This window comes from Paroedura picta, chromosome 12 (genome assembly GCF_049243985.1).
Source record: "Paroedura picta isolate Pp20150507F chromosome 12, Ppicta_v3.0, whole genome shotgun sequence".
Taxonomy (NCBI): Eukaryota; Metazoa; Chordata; class Lepidosauria; order Squamata; family Gekkonidae; genus Paroedura; species Paroedura picta.
In genome coordinates, this window is record NC_135380.1 from 51,073,093 (window position 1) to 51,088,205 (window position 15,113).

At 49.6% G+C, this 15,113-nt stretch overlaps 1 protein-coding gene across 1 annotated transcript in view; it reads left to right on the top strand.

Annotated features, from left to right (window-relative positions):
- Positions 1-15,113, top strand: part of CERCAM (cerebral endothelial cell adhesion molecule) — a 40,957-nt gene that overhangs the window by 22,858 nt on the left and 2,986 nt on the right. Inside the window, exons 9-12 of the mRNA XM_077305730.1 lie at positions 1,977-2,109; positions 5,142-5,269; positions 7,120-7,323; positions 11,379-11,638. Coding sequence (XP_077161845.1) covers positions 1,977-2,109; positions 5,142-5,269; positions 7,120-7,323; positions 11,379-11,628 — 715 coding nt within the window. The 3' untranslated portion in view covers positions 11,629-11,638. The remainder of the gene's footprint in view (positions 1-1,976; positions 2,110-5,141; positions 5,270-7,119; positions 7,324-11,378; positions 11,639-15,113) is intronic.

Sequence of the window (15,113 nt, forward strand, 5' to 3'; positions counted from 1 at the left end):
TGCTTTACCCAGAACAGAGCCAGTATAGGTCAAGCTGGGATGCTGTTATAAGAGGGAGGGGTGGTTGTGAGTTATATTTTACCTAACTCACAGTCTGGTGCCGTGATTAAGAGTGGCAGCTTCTAATCTGGAGAGCAGGGCTTGATTCCCCAGTTCCTCCTCCACATGCAGCCAGCTGGGTGAGTTTGGGCTAGCTACAGTGCTCTTAGAGCTGTTCTCACAGAGAAGTTCTGTCAAAGCTCTCTGAACACCACCTACCTCACAGGGTGCCTGCTGTGGGGAGAGGAAGGGAAGGCAATTGTAAGGGCTATGATTGTATGGTGCATATGACATTTTTGGCCTCTGGGCTTTGTGTATGTTTTTAACCTTAAATTTGTTTTTAAGCTGGACACAATAAATATTTATATAATTTTATAACTTGTTATCTAAATCGTACAGATTCCCAGCCTTTCAGATCCTAGCTCATTCCAGCTAGTTTTTTGTGTGTTCTGCTCCCTCCCTGCCTCTGGCCCAGGACTCTTCCTGTTGCAACTCAAGGGCTGCACTGAAGGGTCTTTCACAACAGGCAGGGTCCAGAAGCAGGTGAAAACCTTTATTTTTTGTTGACATTGAGTCACAGCCAACTTAACCACAGCCCTATAGGCTTTTCAAGGCGAGAGATATTCAGGGGTGGCTTGCCATGGCCAAAGATGCTCCGTAGTGGTCTCCCATTCAGATATTGACTGATCCTGCTTAGCGTCCAGGATCGGGCTAGCCAGGTATCTGTTTATTTATTTGATGGATCAACCACCCCTGTCTGCATCCAGGCTTGGGGTGATGTACAATGTTTGTTTCTGCAGGAAGATGAATACGCAGGAGATTTTTAATCATAAAAGTTTTTCCATTCCTGACCACAAAATTTGTATGAAATTTTTTTTGCAAGGGCTTCCCATTGCAAAGCTCATTTTCCTTTCCCTCCTTTCAGCGCATTCTTTTTGCCCCCCTCCTGTTACATCTTCCCAACATGTCTTCTTCTGGCCCCACCCCTTTTCAGAACACTTTGGCTCCACCCCAGCCTCAGCTGGTGAACAGTTTTAAGGTGAGGCGGCTTCAGAGTTGGGTCGCCAGTTCCAGGTTGGGAAATCCCTGTAGTTTGGGGGGAGGTGTGGGGACCCTCTGGAATTACAGCTTATTTCCAGCCTAAAGAGGTCAGGCTCCCCTGGAGAAGATGGCTGCTTTGGAGGGGGGACTTCATAGCATGATACTCCGCTGAGGTCCTCCCCACCCCTAATCCTGCCCACTCCCAGCTCCACCCCCAAAGTCTCCCAGGATTTCCCAACCCAGAGATGGCAGCCCTAGTCAGGTTTTGGAAGGGAGGGCATCTCATGGGAAAATGGGAACTGATCTCTGTCGTCTGAAGATCAGCTGGAATTCCGGAAGAACTCCGGGCCCAACCGGAAGGCCGGAAACTCCAACCCAGCGCCTGTGCCACTGTAGTCTGGGCTTTATTCCGTTGAGTGCTGGCTGATGCCATGCCTGTGATGCTGTCAAGGGCAGACAGACTAACAACGATGCTTCTGGATTAATAGGAAGCTTTATTGCTAGCAGATCAAGACACCGCCACATTCATAGCTGATTCTGATCAATACGTGTAAAGCAAGCACTTTTACTCTTTTCCTTTCCCGCCCAAAGTTGCCCATTTCCCCAGGGAGCAGAAGCCCCCCTCCCACAGGGGCCAGCCTGGGCTCCTTTCCAAGCGATAGCTGGGCCACCTTGGCCTTGGGTGTTAGACCGTTCCTCTCCTCCAGATAACGCGGCCCAGCAGAAATATTTGCAAAGTCTAAATCACAGCACGAAGCAGACAGGTCAGGGTTATACAATACACATTGATTCAAGATGGATTCACACAGGTCAAATACAAATCATGGCAGAGATCGGGGCGTCTGATCCTGACAGATGCACGGTGCTGCTAACCTCCACCCTCTCTTCTTTCCCAGCGCCCTGAACAGCAGCGATATCAAGAAACTGGGCGTGGACCTGCTCCCAGGATACTACGACCCCTTCTCTGGCAGGACCCTCACGAAGGGAGAGGTCGGCTGCTTTCTCAGCCACCATCATGTATGGAGAGAGGTAAACCACTCAGGCAGAGCTCGAAGCAGAGGCAGAAAAGGGCTTGTTGACCTCAGACGGTCTGGCCAAGGGAGAATTCGATTTCATGTCCTCCAATGAGGATAATTCTGAGCTTCTGTTTAGCGCTTTCTGTCATCAGCATGCTTCACAACAGGGGTCACAGTAATTCATACAACAGCCCTGTGTGGTAGGCTGGTATAATTGCACCATATCACAGATGGGGAAACTAAGGCAGAATGGCTGACTTCACAATGAGAATTTCACCTCTCCTCTTGAAGGGATTTTGAACTGCTTCACAAGGGGCTTTTGCGCATGCTCTTTTCCCCTGTCATTTTTAGCCGTGCACTGCTTTGGTTTATCCCCTGATTTCCACATGCAATTTTTGTGCCTTAGTTTTCACTTTGTTTTTTTTTTTCTGGTTCTTTTGAAACTATTTTTTGTTGGCAGAGTTTGAATTTACAGAGAGAGTAAAACACCAGGTTCCTTAGAGAATAAAATAGTTTTTATTTGGCAGAGAAACAACTTTGTACAAAAAGAGAGAGAAGAGACCTACTCATCTGACTAGCTGTTGTTTGCAGTCATTCTTCTGACCAACTAATATTTTGGAGGCAAGCGGGGGGAAGTGTACTCAAAAAGCAAGAAGTCTCCTGTTGAGCCCATCAGGAAACTGGAGAAAATTATTTAAAAATCATCAGGAAGTTCCCATCCGATCTATGCTAAATATACCCGTCCTTTGATGCCCCTGCAGGACACCCTTTATGTTTGGCTCAATTATGGACTCTGCAGATCTTGCAAAATCCAACACATCTGGAAACCCATTCTGAGGGCCATTCCGCACAGCACTAATGTTGTTGAAGTCATACCATTGTGTAACGCTATTTTTTAAATGTTACACAAGACATTGTACACAGTCTGCAACACTCCCGCAAAATGGCTTGGTTGTAGCGCTTTTCGGGGAATTAAAAAAAAAAAAACGGCCAGACTCTTGAGAACAACCTGCAAAACATCCGAAAAAGACATGCGCGTTCTCAATATAGTGGTAGCAAGTATGTCCCTCCCTAATCTCTCGCACCCAAGCTTCCTGCATCGCAATCACCATTTTTCCCCTTAAACCGGCAAAAGCAACGAATAAGCAATGCTTCTTTGTCTGAAATCCCTCCACAAGCAATTGTCTGTAAAGTTTCCAAGCACAATACAGCCCCCCGTTCAACACTGCCTGTAATTTTGGCCAGAACGGGGGGGCGGGGGGAATTTTTCTGAAACTTTAAGAGCGTGTAAACAATTAAGCGCCAACTCCCACACCAGCAAAAAAAGTCTTTCTGATACGTCAAATGAACAAATATGCATTGCTACAGGTGCTTCCGGGTTTTTAAAAAACAGTTTTTAAAGGGAAGCATGAACACAACAGTTAATTGGCTGTTCTGTTTGATTGACGGCCAGGGATGGGATGAAGCACGGAAAAATGTCACCTCATTTGTTGAGATTTCAGCGAGACCAGAAACTTGTGCGTTACGAAACAGTACTAGTGGGAGAGCCTTTTTTTTTAATAAAAACGGCTGTGTGCGTTACCGAGACCTGCCACTTTTTATTGCAGTGCTTTTCAATAGCGCTCAGATTTAGCAACATTGCCGTTGTGTGGAATGGCCCCGAGTCGCCTTCTTCTTTGTGTGTAATGCTTCTGTCGGTTTTCTTTATCCCACCCACCTCCAGTCTGCTTTTTAATGGTTGGATTGTTGTCACAAATCATTTCATTTGTTGTTGCTGTTTTTAAGGCCTTATAATAACAACTCGATTTAAAACTCATTGCATTTGTAAATACAACCGGTTCTAGCATCCCCATTCCTAGCTCCCCCTCCCCGGGCAGCCCTCCCGCCAGCACTCCCCCACCCCGGCCCGAAAAGGCCTGCCGCAGACTCCCTAACCCTTGGTGGGTCATTTTGGGGTGGGGAACTCCCTTCCCCCCCCCCCCCACCAGCCCCACCGATCTCCTTTTCCGGTGTCGGTCAGGGCAGATTAGCAGCTGTTGCACAGACTGCCCACCGCCAGGTTTGTTGGGGTCTGGTCCTGCTTCTGTTTCTGGTCCACGGTCTTATCAGGAGGCGCACAGCTTTGCTGATTGGCCCGTGGACTGGAAATAGAGGCCGGATTGGCTCTGCCCAGGAGGCCGCTGCTCAAATATTAAGAGCAACTAAGTGTTAAAGATATATTGCTATACCATTGTGATGATAGCTTAAGCCGGTTCTCTGAATTCCCAGCTTTCATTTTCTTAAAATAGTAAGTCTCTAAGTCAGGGGTCACGGGAGCTCCAGAGGGGGTCCACAGTCTCTCCCCTCCTGCTATAATGGACTCGGTCTCCAGCTAGGGAACCGACTGATCCACGGCTCCCCCTCCTGAGCATGAGTGAGTGAGGCCTCTCGTGGCTTCTGCACTGGGGAGGGGGTGGGCCTGCATGCCGACTCCCACTTTAAGCTGCCTCCTGTCTCTCGACCCCCTCAGCCTTTGAACCTGCCTGTTAACGTGAGCAGTGACATTTCTGGAGGGTGTGGCAGGGAGACAGGTCCAGCTGACACCACTTCAGGGGCTCCTCAAAGTCTGAACAGTTATTTCAGGGGCATTCAGACAAAATGCTAGAACTATCATGTCAACAATATATCAATATATCGATATTTCAGTGCTGGTTATTGTTGTGTACCCATAATACCAATGTACATATGCCCCCCAAAAAAGCCAAAAGCAGGAGGGTGCTATGACACCACCCTTCCTTGAACATCCTGAATATTAAAGCCACATGGAGAAAAAATTTAGCTCAGCAATTGGGCAAATGCTGAGGGTGGGCGTTTGTTGCACAGAAGGAAACAATTCCAGGATCAGCTGCCAAGAGAATAAGGAGTTAAGTTGAGCATGTGGAGAAGTCCAAGCACTCTTAGCAGCCCAGTTCCCCTAGGGTGGAATTCTGGATTCAGATCTGAGCCACTTGAGGTGAGACCTCTGAACCTGAGACTGAGATCCGTGTTTGTTTTGTGTCTTTTCAGATTGTGGAGCGAGGCCTGGACAAGTCGGTCGTGTTGGAAGACGACGTTCGCTTCCAGCCGTATTTCAAAAAGCGGCTGTTGAGGCTGATGGATGACCTGGAGCAAGCCCAGCTAGACTGGGACCTGATGTACGTAGGGGCCGGCAATGGGATGGGCCAAACTGTGGCTTCCTAGATGTCCATGGACTACAATTCCCATGATCCCCCTGCCAGCATGTTGGCAGGGGCTCATGGGAATTGTAGTCCATAGACATCTGGAGAGCTGCAGTTTGGCCACCACTGGTCCATGCTGTTGGCAGTGACGTAAGCAATAGGGTTATGCATGGTGGCGTCCAAATCGGCCGTTCCAGGCTGACGCAGCCAGCACCGCACCGTGGGGGAGGTGCAGGCGCTGGTGCATAACTCAGTGCACCCATGCGTTGCAGCGCTAGCTGCATCAGCCTGGAATGGCCGATTTGGATGCCACCGCACACAACCCAGGTAGACCAGGATGGGTGCTATTGTGCATTTTACCTCAAACTGGAGCATTGGAGGGCAATCCTGAGCAGAGTTATACCCTTCTAGGCTTAGAAGGCCAGAACTACATGTAGGCTTATTTATAAATCTTGTCATCTCTGACAGTTGGGATTTTCTAGTCCTCTTACCTGATTTATCAGTTGTTTAATTTGAAAAAATGCACTCCCTCCTCCAGAGTTTTCCAGGGTGGTATCCTTTACAAAACCAACAATTTAAAAAATTCAGTAGATAGCCAGCAGTAAAAATGTTAGCAGCTACTGTCCGAACGAGTCCGTTACTAGAACCAGTACAACCAGTTGGAAGAAAAACTGGGTCATCCCTCCTCCAGCATCCAATTCAACCCCAAGCTGCGGTGACTTGAAGGCCTCAGCCTGGCACCTGAAACAAAATCTGAGCATCTGATGACCAGCTGGGTGGAGGGGGTGCCACAACCAAGGGGCCACAGCAGAAAAATGCAGCTGAAGGAGTTCTCACTGGAACACTGTAGAATGCCCATCACCAGCCAGTCCTGAGGCTTTGACTTTCAAGGCCTTTGGCTCTCTGGGCCCAATGTGTTTGTGGGACCGCTTAACCTTCTAGTGCTTAGTGCTCTGCAGGGTTGGTGACCTCGTGAGGTGCACCTGGCCTCGACCATGGCAGGGCTGTTTTGGCCTAGTGGAATGAACTCCCAGGCAAGCAGATGATATATATACACACATCCAGAGGGAGGCTTGCTGGGGGTTCTAGGGAGGGATCTTTTGGGGAGGGTGGGAGGGGGCTCTTAATTATGTGTTATTGGTTTCCTGAATTTTATTCCTGATATGAGCCACTGTGAGCTAGTCAGCCTGGCATAAATGTTTAATGAATAAATAAAATAAAAGACTCTCCCTTGTAGCTAGGGATGCCAGCCTCCTGGTGAGACATGGGGACCCTCTGGAAGTATAGCTCATCTCCATATGATGGATCCGTTCCCCTGGAGGAAATGGCTGCTTTGGAGGGGCATTGCACCCTACTAAGGTCCCTCCCGCCCCAAATCCCGCCCACTCCCAGCTCCACCCCCGAAGTCTCCAGGTATTTCCCAACCCAGAGCTGGCAACCCTGTTTGTAGCCATCCTGCCCATCTTTGGAGCACAACGCCCACAGAAGATCTTAAATGTAGACCCTTAACTAGAGAGGGATTAGACAGGGATGGCACGCCACGTGGCCAACCCCCTGATCTGTGCAGGTGCCTCAATGCCACTGGCCCGGTGGCCCAATCAAGGCAGCTATGCTTCTGCAAGGCCTGGGAAATAGTTCTTCCCTAGTGTCAGTTGCTGGAAATCCTTTTCCACTGGACATGTCAGGGATCTACCCTGGGAAACGTCTGTATGCAAAATCCCTGCTCTGCCAGCGAGCTATTGCCCCTCCCTGGCTGCCGTGCTGGCTTACACTTTATACCCTGCACAGTATACCATGCACTGAACTCAGCTGGCCTGTCTTTTCAGCTACCTGGGCAGGAAACAAGTGAACGTTGAGGATGAGGAGCCGGTGGAGGACGTACGGAACCTGGTAGTGGCAGGATATTCCTACTGGACTTTGGCCTACATCATCTCTCAGCAGGGAGCTCAGAAACTGATCAACGCTCAGCCGCTTTCCAAAATCCTCCCGGTGGACGAATTTCTGCCCATCATGTATGACAAGCATCCCAAGTAAGGAGATGCCCCGGAGGCGTTAGGAATGGTGATACCATGCAGAAGTGTTAAAATATTTTTCTTAAACATTGGTCATTTGCTGAAGACCTCTAATATTTATAGTATAAAATTGGAACCTGCTTGGTTCCTGGGGTAATGCCGAATGGCTCGCCTTAGCTCTCTCAGCCTCACCTCCCTCACAGGGTGTCTGTTGTGGGGAGAGGAAGGGAAGGCAAATGTAGAAGAAGAGTTGGTTCTTATATGCTGCTTTTCCCTACCTGAAGGAGGCTCAAAGCGGCTTACAGTTGCCTTTCCATTCCTCTCCCCACAACAGACACCCTGTGAGGGAGGTGAGGCTGAGAGAGCCCTGATATTCATGCTCGGTCAGAACAATTTTATTAGCACCATGGCGAGCCCAAGGTCACCCAGCTGGTTGCATGTGGGGGAGTGCAGAATTGAACCTGGCATGCCAGATTAGAAGTCCGCACTCCTAACCAGGACACCAAACTGGCTCTTGGAGACTCCTTCAGTTGGAAAAAAGTAGCATCTAAGAACCAACTCTTCTTCTTCTTCAGTGATATCAGGGCTCTCTCAGCCTCCCCTCCCTCATAGGGTGTCTGTGGTGGGGAGAGGAAAGGGAAGGCGAATGGAAGCTGCTTTGAGACTCCTTCAGGTAGACAAAAGCGGCATCTAAGAACCAACTTTTCTTCTTCTTCAGTGATATCAGGGCTCTCTCAGACTCCCCTCCCTCACAGGGTGTCTGTTGCGGGAAGAGGAATGGGAAGGCAATTGTAAGCTGCTTGGAGACTCCTTTGGGTGGTAAAAACTGAGGTATCAAAAATTCAGCTCTTCTTCTTCTGCCATTCTGTTTTATTTTAGAGCCTAATAGAATTAACTAACCGCAGAAGAATTTGGGAACTTTCAGGTATTCCAGTCTCCGTTTGGGGGGAAGCCATTTCACAGGAAAATGCTGTTTATTTTTACTTCTAAGTTTGCAAGATGTGGGCGACAACTGTGGGAAGGATCGTATTTCCTATCAAAGACAGGGATACTGAACAAAATCTTTGGGATACACCCAAAGATTCACAGGTCACTAAACTTGAAGAGGTGGGTTCTGGTAAAGGGAAGAGATGGATCCTGTTCTTCAATGCCGCAACAGCATTTGCCATAGATAGGATCTGGTGATGGGCGGCAGAATCCTCTGCGTGGCTTAGAATCCTGGAATTTAAAAGGATATACAGGAAGAACACGTGGCTAGTCCTTATTGCAGTTAGGGGTATGGACTGTGATTAGGGCGGACTCAAGAAACCAGAGAAGCGTTTGGTGGTTCTGGAAATAGTCTCTGGCGTTATTCGCTGCTGTTTGAAGTGGGTGGACGGCTTGCGATTCTTTTATCCTAATGATTCTACAGCCACATAAAGTGCTCAGTTCTAGGAAGAAGAAGAAGAGGAGTTGGCTTTTATGCCCCGCTTTTCACTACCCAAAGGAATCTCAAAGTGGTTTCCCTTCCCTGCATGTGGAGGAGGAGCGGGGAATCCAAACTGGCTCTCCGGATTAGAGGCTGTCGCTCTTAACCACTACACCAAGCCGGCTCATGCACAAACAAAAAAAGCCAAAGGAAAAAGGCCCACAGGAAAACTGCACACAGGTCTAACTTCACAACCACAAACGTGCTCAAGAAAATTGCCCAGCCAAATGCTCTGATTGTTTGGAATCCTCCGTCTGACTCTGAGCAGAGTCTGCAGGCGAAGGGTTGGAACGATGCTTTCTCACTGCAGCCCTGCTGAAATTCTTGCCGGTTCACTTTCGGGGAACTTGATGAACATTACTGCCTCTTAAAGAAAAACAGCTGTTGGGATGAGCTCACCCTCTCCGCAGTCTGCAGACGTGGAAAAGAGCCATCAGCAAATCTCCAGGAGGCCCAGCAGCCGAGGAAGGAGGGAGGGAGGGGGGGAGGGGGGGAGGGAGGGAGCCCGCAATGCCAAAAGTGATTACAGGACTGCTTGTTTAGTTACTCCCTGAAAACGTCGCATGACTCAGAGAACTGTAGCCACGTTTGACTGACTGAAGCACAGCAGAGTTTGTATGGATAAGCTCTGCTGACTCAAGCCAGTTGGGTGCAGTGGATAAGAGCAGCTGCCTCTAATCTGGAGTGCTGGGTTTGATTCCACACTCCTCTTCCACACACAGTCAGCTGGGTGACCTTGGGCCAGCCACAGTTCCCTCAGAGCTCCCTCAGTCTTCCGTTGCTCACAGGGTATTGCTTGTGGGGAGAGGAAGGAAAAACAATTGAACGCCATTTCGACCGTTTATGCACTGGGAACTTCACTGACCCACCCCCCTGCCAGGAGCACAGATTGGGGGTGGATGAGGAGCACCAAGCCAAATATTCCCCCATGTGAGTGCAGGAAGAGGTGGGGCAACCTGCCACGACTAAAACTCCAGCCTGCAGCCCAGCATGAAGCCTCCAGTGCATAAATGGTCATTGAGACACATGAAGTCAGCTGGGTGACCTTGGGCCAGTTACAGTTCTCTCAGAGCTCTCTTGGTCTCTCATCCTTCACCGGGTGTTGGTTGTGGGGAGAGGAAGGGAAGCAGTCGGTTCACTAGCTTGTGGCTGAGTCCATTAAGGCTGGAGGCTCCACAGACCCCCGGGAGTCCACGGAATCCCTGTACTAGTCTGATACTCTTACTCCTGTCCTTCTCAGGAGCAGCATTTCTGGTGGACAGGAGGGAGGGAAACCCATTCTTCCATGGGGAAACGTAATCTGGATCCAAGCTGCAGTCAGCTATGAAACCCGTCTCTTTGTTCAAGCCTGGGGGAAGAGTATGCCCTCCTAATTCAGCATCTTCGCCTCAGAAATATTTTGCAGGTTTTTATTTGGTCAGACAGGAGCGTTAAGATCAGGATGTCCTGGAACGTCCGAAGACCCCTCTCCCCCCCTTCCTTCCTCCCCGCTGTTTTCTGAGGCTTGCCTGCTGAAACGCCAGACTTTGGGTCCGTGTGCTTTTCTGTGTCTGGTCGGGTCCATTTGCCCTGCGGAGAGGGCCAGAATGCTTTGGCGATTGTCATCGCGAGGCCTGCCTGGGAGATCCCTGTGCCTTGGGGGCCAGCTTTGTGTCCCCTGTTTGGCTGTCCATCAGCCCCTCCACCTCGTGACTTTGGTTGCACATGGGGACGGCCTCTTCATGGTGGGGAAGAATTTCCCCGGTCCAGGGAATACCTTCCCTCCTCGCTGGATTTCTTGCCTTTGGCTGAACTGGTGAGATGAAGTCACGGTGTCACATTTTTGGCTCCGGCGAGAGACCTACCCAGCACGGGATTGTTTTGCCTTGCACAGAGTTTCCCCGTGAATTGCCTGGCAGTTGCTCAAGACTGCTGGGAAATGAGATTGGCAGGGCTCTGGCCTGCAGCTGAGCCAAAAGCACTCAGTTGGCTGAGCCTGGAGGCTTTTTCCATCGGAGCCAGACTTTTGCTGTAAACCAGAACTTCACCTGGCTTCTCTGGCTGAAGGTTGGCTGCTGGGAATCTCTTTAAAATGTTGAGTTGCTGGCAGGGCCTGGGCGCCTGCACTAGTGGCAAAGGAGTGCTGCTTTTCATTCACGCCACCTGGCTTGTCCCCTTGTGGTTCTTTTGGGATATATTTGTAAAGCATATATTCTGATATTTACCATGACCATCATTGGTAGATGAGGCTGAGGGAGGACTGAGAGAATGGGGACTGGCCCAGGGTCTCCCAGCTGGCTGTGTGTGTCTCTGAGCAGCTTTCAATCACCTTCATCAATGAGATGAAAAGACTAAGATATGAAGGGGTTGGTTTCTGCAGAGCCTGGTGGTCAGCTCAGAAGTCCGGCCTGCACGTCCATATCTTTGGCTTCTGTCAAAACCTGTGATGAGGGTCATTTGTTTTGTGCACGGTCAGAGGCACCGTCATTTTTTTTTCTTTTGCTGCTTCGTGTGACTCAGCTTTGCATTCAAAGTAACTCCGGTTCAAGCCCCAAAGTCTCCTTCCTGTTGATTTCTGCAGCTGCACTGCTAATCCTTTCCTCCCATCTCTGTTTCCCCCCCCCAGTTGGGATTACAAGAAGTACTTCCCCAGCCGGGACTTGCAGGTTTATTCTGTGCACCCTCTCCTGGCCTACCCGACTCACTACACTGGGGAGGCCCAGTGGATGAGCGACACGGAGACCTCCACCATCTGGGACGACGACTCCCACAAGACGGAGTGGAGCGGCTCACAGAAGACGCTGAAAGATGCCCGGGCCGTGGGCAGCGGCACCACCGGCCACTCCTTTCACTCGGCCTCCAGGGATGAGCTGTAACATCTGCCGGGTAAGTGCGGCCCCCACCACAGCTGTGCAGCAGATGGGAATCTGCTCTGGAGCTGGAAGCAGGGCCCGGCAGCTGCAGGAGAACTCTCCCAGAGTCCACTGCTCTGTTGCTCTCTTTTTCAGTGTGTTTTATACTATTCTGTCCCACTTTTTAAAAGCTGCTTTATGTGTTTACATGCAGAGCATGGAGTGTTTGTGCATGCACACAATGGAGAGCCTGGTTACAGTCTTGTTACAGGTGTTCTCACAGAGCCTGTCACAGTTCTCTCTGAGCTCTCTCAGTCCCACCTACCTTACTGGGTGTCTGTTGTGGGGACAGGAGGGAAAGACGATTGGAAGCATCGTTGAGACTCATGAGGCCAGCTGGCTGACCTTGGACCAGTCAGTTCTCTCTCTCACCCCCACCTACCTCACAGGGGGTCTGTTGTGAGGAGAGGAAGGGAAGGAAATTGTACACCACTTTGGGTATTAAAAACCAACTCTTCTTCTTCACAGATTTTGGAGGTGGGGATCCGTGCAAATGTAACAAAGAACAGGAATAGCCAAATATAATAAATGTAGAGTTTGGGATTACTTGGTGCAGAATTGTGAGCTCCGAAAATAGTGCTTGTTATGTTTTGAATATGAGAGATTCCAGTTCATTTTTTAAGACATCTGCACCCCACACATGCAGGATTTCTTCAGCTCTGTCTTACATATATCGGAGGGGGAGAATCTTAAAGAGGCAAAATGAAGTGTACTACTTCAGGCAAGGGAGAAGAACTGACTTGGGAACATAAAAAGCTGAACAAGATCCTGACTCAGATACTTGGGGACTCTGGCAGGCGACCTGAGCTCTCCGTCACCTGGCCTGCTTCCTTTGCCAGTCCCTAGTTTTTTCCGGCAGCGGCCTTCCCGGAGCTGTTCTCAAGTCTCCCAGGCCAAAGAGAGACTCTCTCGAGGATATTTTTCCAGGCTCAGCTCTGCCTGCATCCTCCAGATGGGTCAGGGCAGGACATTTCTCGAGAAACCGTGAGCATGCCGTCCCGTGTCGTCTGCAGCTGGAGAGCTAAGCCGGACGGGCTTCTTTCTCTCTCCCTCTGTTTGCCGTCTGGCACACTCAGTGAGATTTTGGGGGAGTTGTTTTCTTTTTTTAAATTTTTGTTGACGGGGCCAGTTGGTGTTCCAGCTGGATGAAGAAAAGTGACAAACTGGGTGGCCCAGAGGCCCTCTCGCTTTTCACTCACTCCATGGGCCAGTAATGGGAACCATGCGAGGAGGCACAAGGCCCACACTGTCCGTTTTACAGGTTTCCGGGGAGGATGCCTCTTCCATGTAGGAAATCGCACAAAGCTCATGCCACTTCTAAATATATATATATATTTGTTTGTTTGTTTTGGTTTTGGTTTTTTTTGCAGGCAACTTTAAATCAAATTTTCAATCAACTAGCCCTCAGGCATCACCACGCACACATGAAGACAAAACACGTTGACCGCTATTAGCTAGATGCTGCATAATCTAGGTGTTTAGTACGTTTTGGTTAGGGATTTCCAGAGGGGGCAGTATGCCCCCCCCTGGGGGCAGTGGAAGGATTCAATGTGTGTGGGGGGGTGATGATGAGGAATTTGGGAGCAGGAGGGGGACAGTGAGGAATTTGGGGGCAGCAGGCGGACTCTTCCTGCTGCAGCTGCATTTTCCTAACAAGAGACGTTCCAAGGGGGCTTGCCCTTGCCTGCCTCTGGGCAGTAGCGACCCTGGACTTCCTTGCTGGTCTCCCATCCCGGTGCTGACCGGGGCCAGCCCTGCTTAGCTTCCTGAAGACAATGGCAGCTTCAGAAGGGGGGCTGGATGAGATCATTTGTTTGTTTGTTTGTTTGTTTATATATTTATTAGATTTTTTAGCCCGCCACTTTCCGGAGACTCATGATGGGGTACAATAGAAAACCCCCATAAAAACATGCTATAACCTCATCCCATAATGGAAAAACAAGACATAGTTAAAAAGAAGATAAAACAAGATAAAAACAAGATTTTCCCTACAGCCGTCCACCCCCCAGGGTGGGGTACGCTGGATGTTACTGCCTAGCCTGAGGAGGGTCCCCCGTTGTTCCTGGCTCTGACCTGGCAGAAGAGCTCCGTTCTGCAGGCCCTGCAGACCTCTGCCAGCTTCCTGCTGAGCTCCTTCCCCTCCTCAGACTCTGCCCTTCTTAGACTCCCCCCCCCCCATCTCTTAAGGAATTTCTTAATCCTGTGTGGGAACCTTTCCCCAAAAGCCTCCAAAGAACATACATATTTTTCCGAGGCTAAAATATGGCTGCTGCACAACAATCAAAAAAGAAGTGTAGGCAATAAAGTGTGTTTTGAATTTGCACTAGACCGAACACCAGGAAAGTGTTTGCATCGGGGGGAGGGGCACTAGGGACGCGGCCAGGGAGCCAAGAAAGTTTGGGAGCTCCTGGTTTAGTTGCTGACCGGGGAGGCAGAGGGAGGAGTGTGGACAGCCATGCAACCCCTAACATCTACCAATCTAGGCTTCCTCTTGAAGGAACCAATATAGGATGGGGGAGGCTTGTCTGGGCAGTAGCATGTGCGAAAAGGATCTAGGAGTCTTAGTGGACCCTACATTGAACATGAGTCAGCAATGTGACTCATTGGCTAAAGAGGCAAATGGGATTTTGGGCTGTATCAAATGGAGTATCGTGTCCAGATCACAGGAGGTGATGGTACAGCTTTACTATGCTCTGGTTTGGCCTCACTTGGAGTCCTGTGTTCAGTTTTGGGCACCCCAGTTGAAAAGGGATGTTGACAAACTGGAAGGTGTCCAGAGGAGGGCAATAAAGATGGTGAGGGGTTTGGAGACCAAGACGTATGAAGAAAGGTTGGGGGAGCTTGGTCTGTTTAGCCTAGAGAGGAGACGACTGAGAGGGGATCTGATAATCATCTTCAAGTATTTAGAAGGGTGCCATATGGAGGATGGAGCAGAATTGTTCTCTCTTGCCCCAGAGGGACAGACCAGAATGAATGGGATGGAATTAATTCAAAAGAAATTCCATCTCAACACCCGGAAGAAGTTCCTGACAGCTAGAGCGGTTTCTCAGTGAAACAGGCTTCCTCGGGAGGTGGTGGGTTCTCCATCTTTGGAAATTTTTAAACAGAGGCTAGATAGCCATCTGATGTAGAGGCTGATTCTGTGAAGGCAAAGGGGTGGCAGGTGACAGTAGATGAGCGATTGGGATGTGAGTGTCCTGCATAGTGCAGGGGGTTAGACTAGATGACCCATGAGGTCTCTTCCAACTCTATTATTCTATGATTCTATGATTCTTCTCGTATTAGTAGCAGATAAAGTTTAGGCAGAAACCAATACTATATAGCAACCTTTTCCAATTTTTTTACCATTGAGAAATCCCTGAAACATTCTTCAGGCTTAAGAAAGCCCAGAAATGACTCCATCATGCAGAACATGGTTGGGAAGCAGAGCTGTGAACACGCCCACCCAG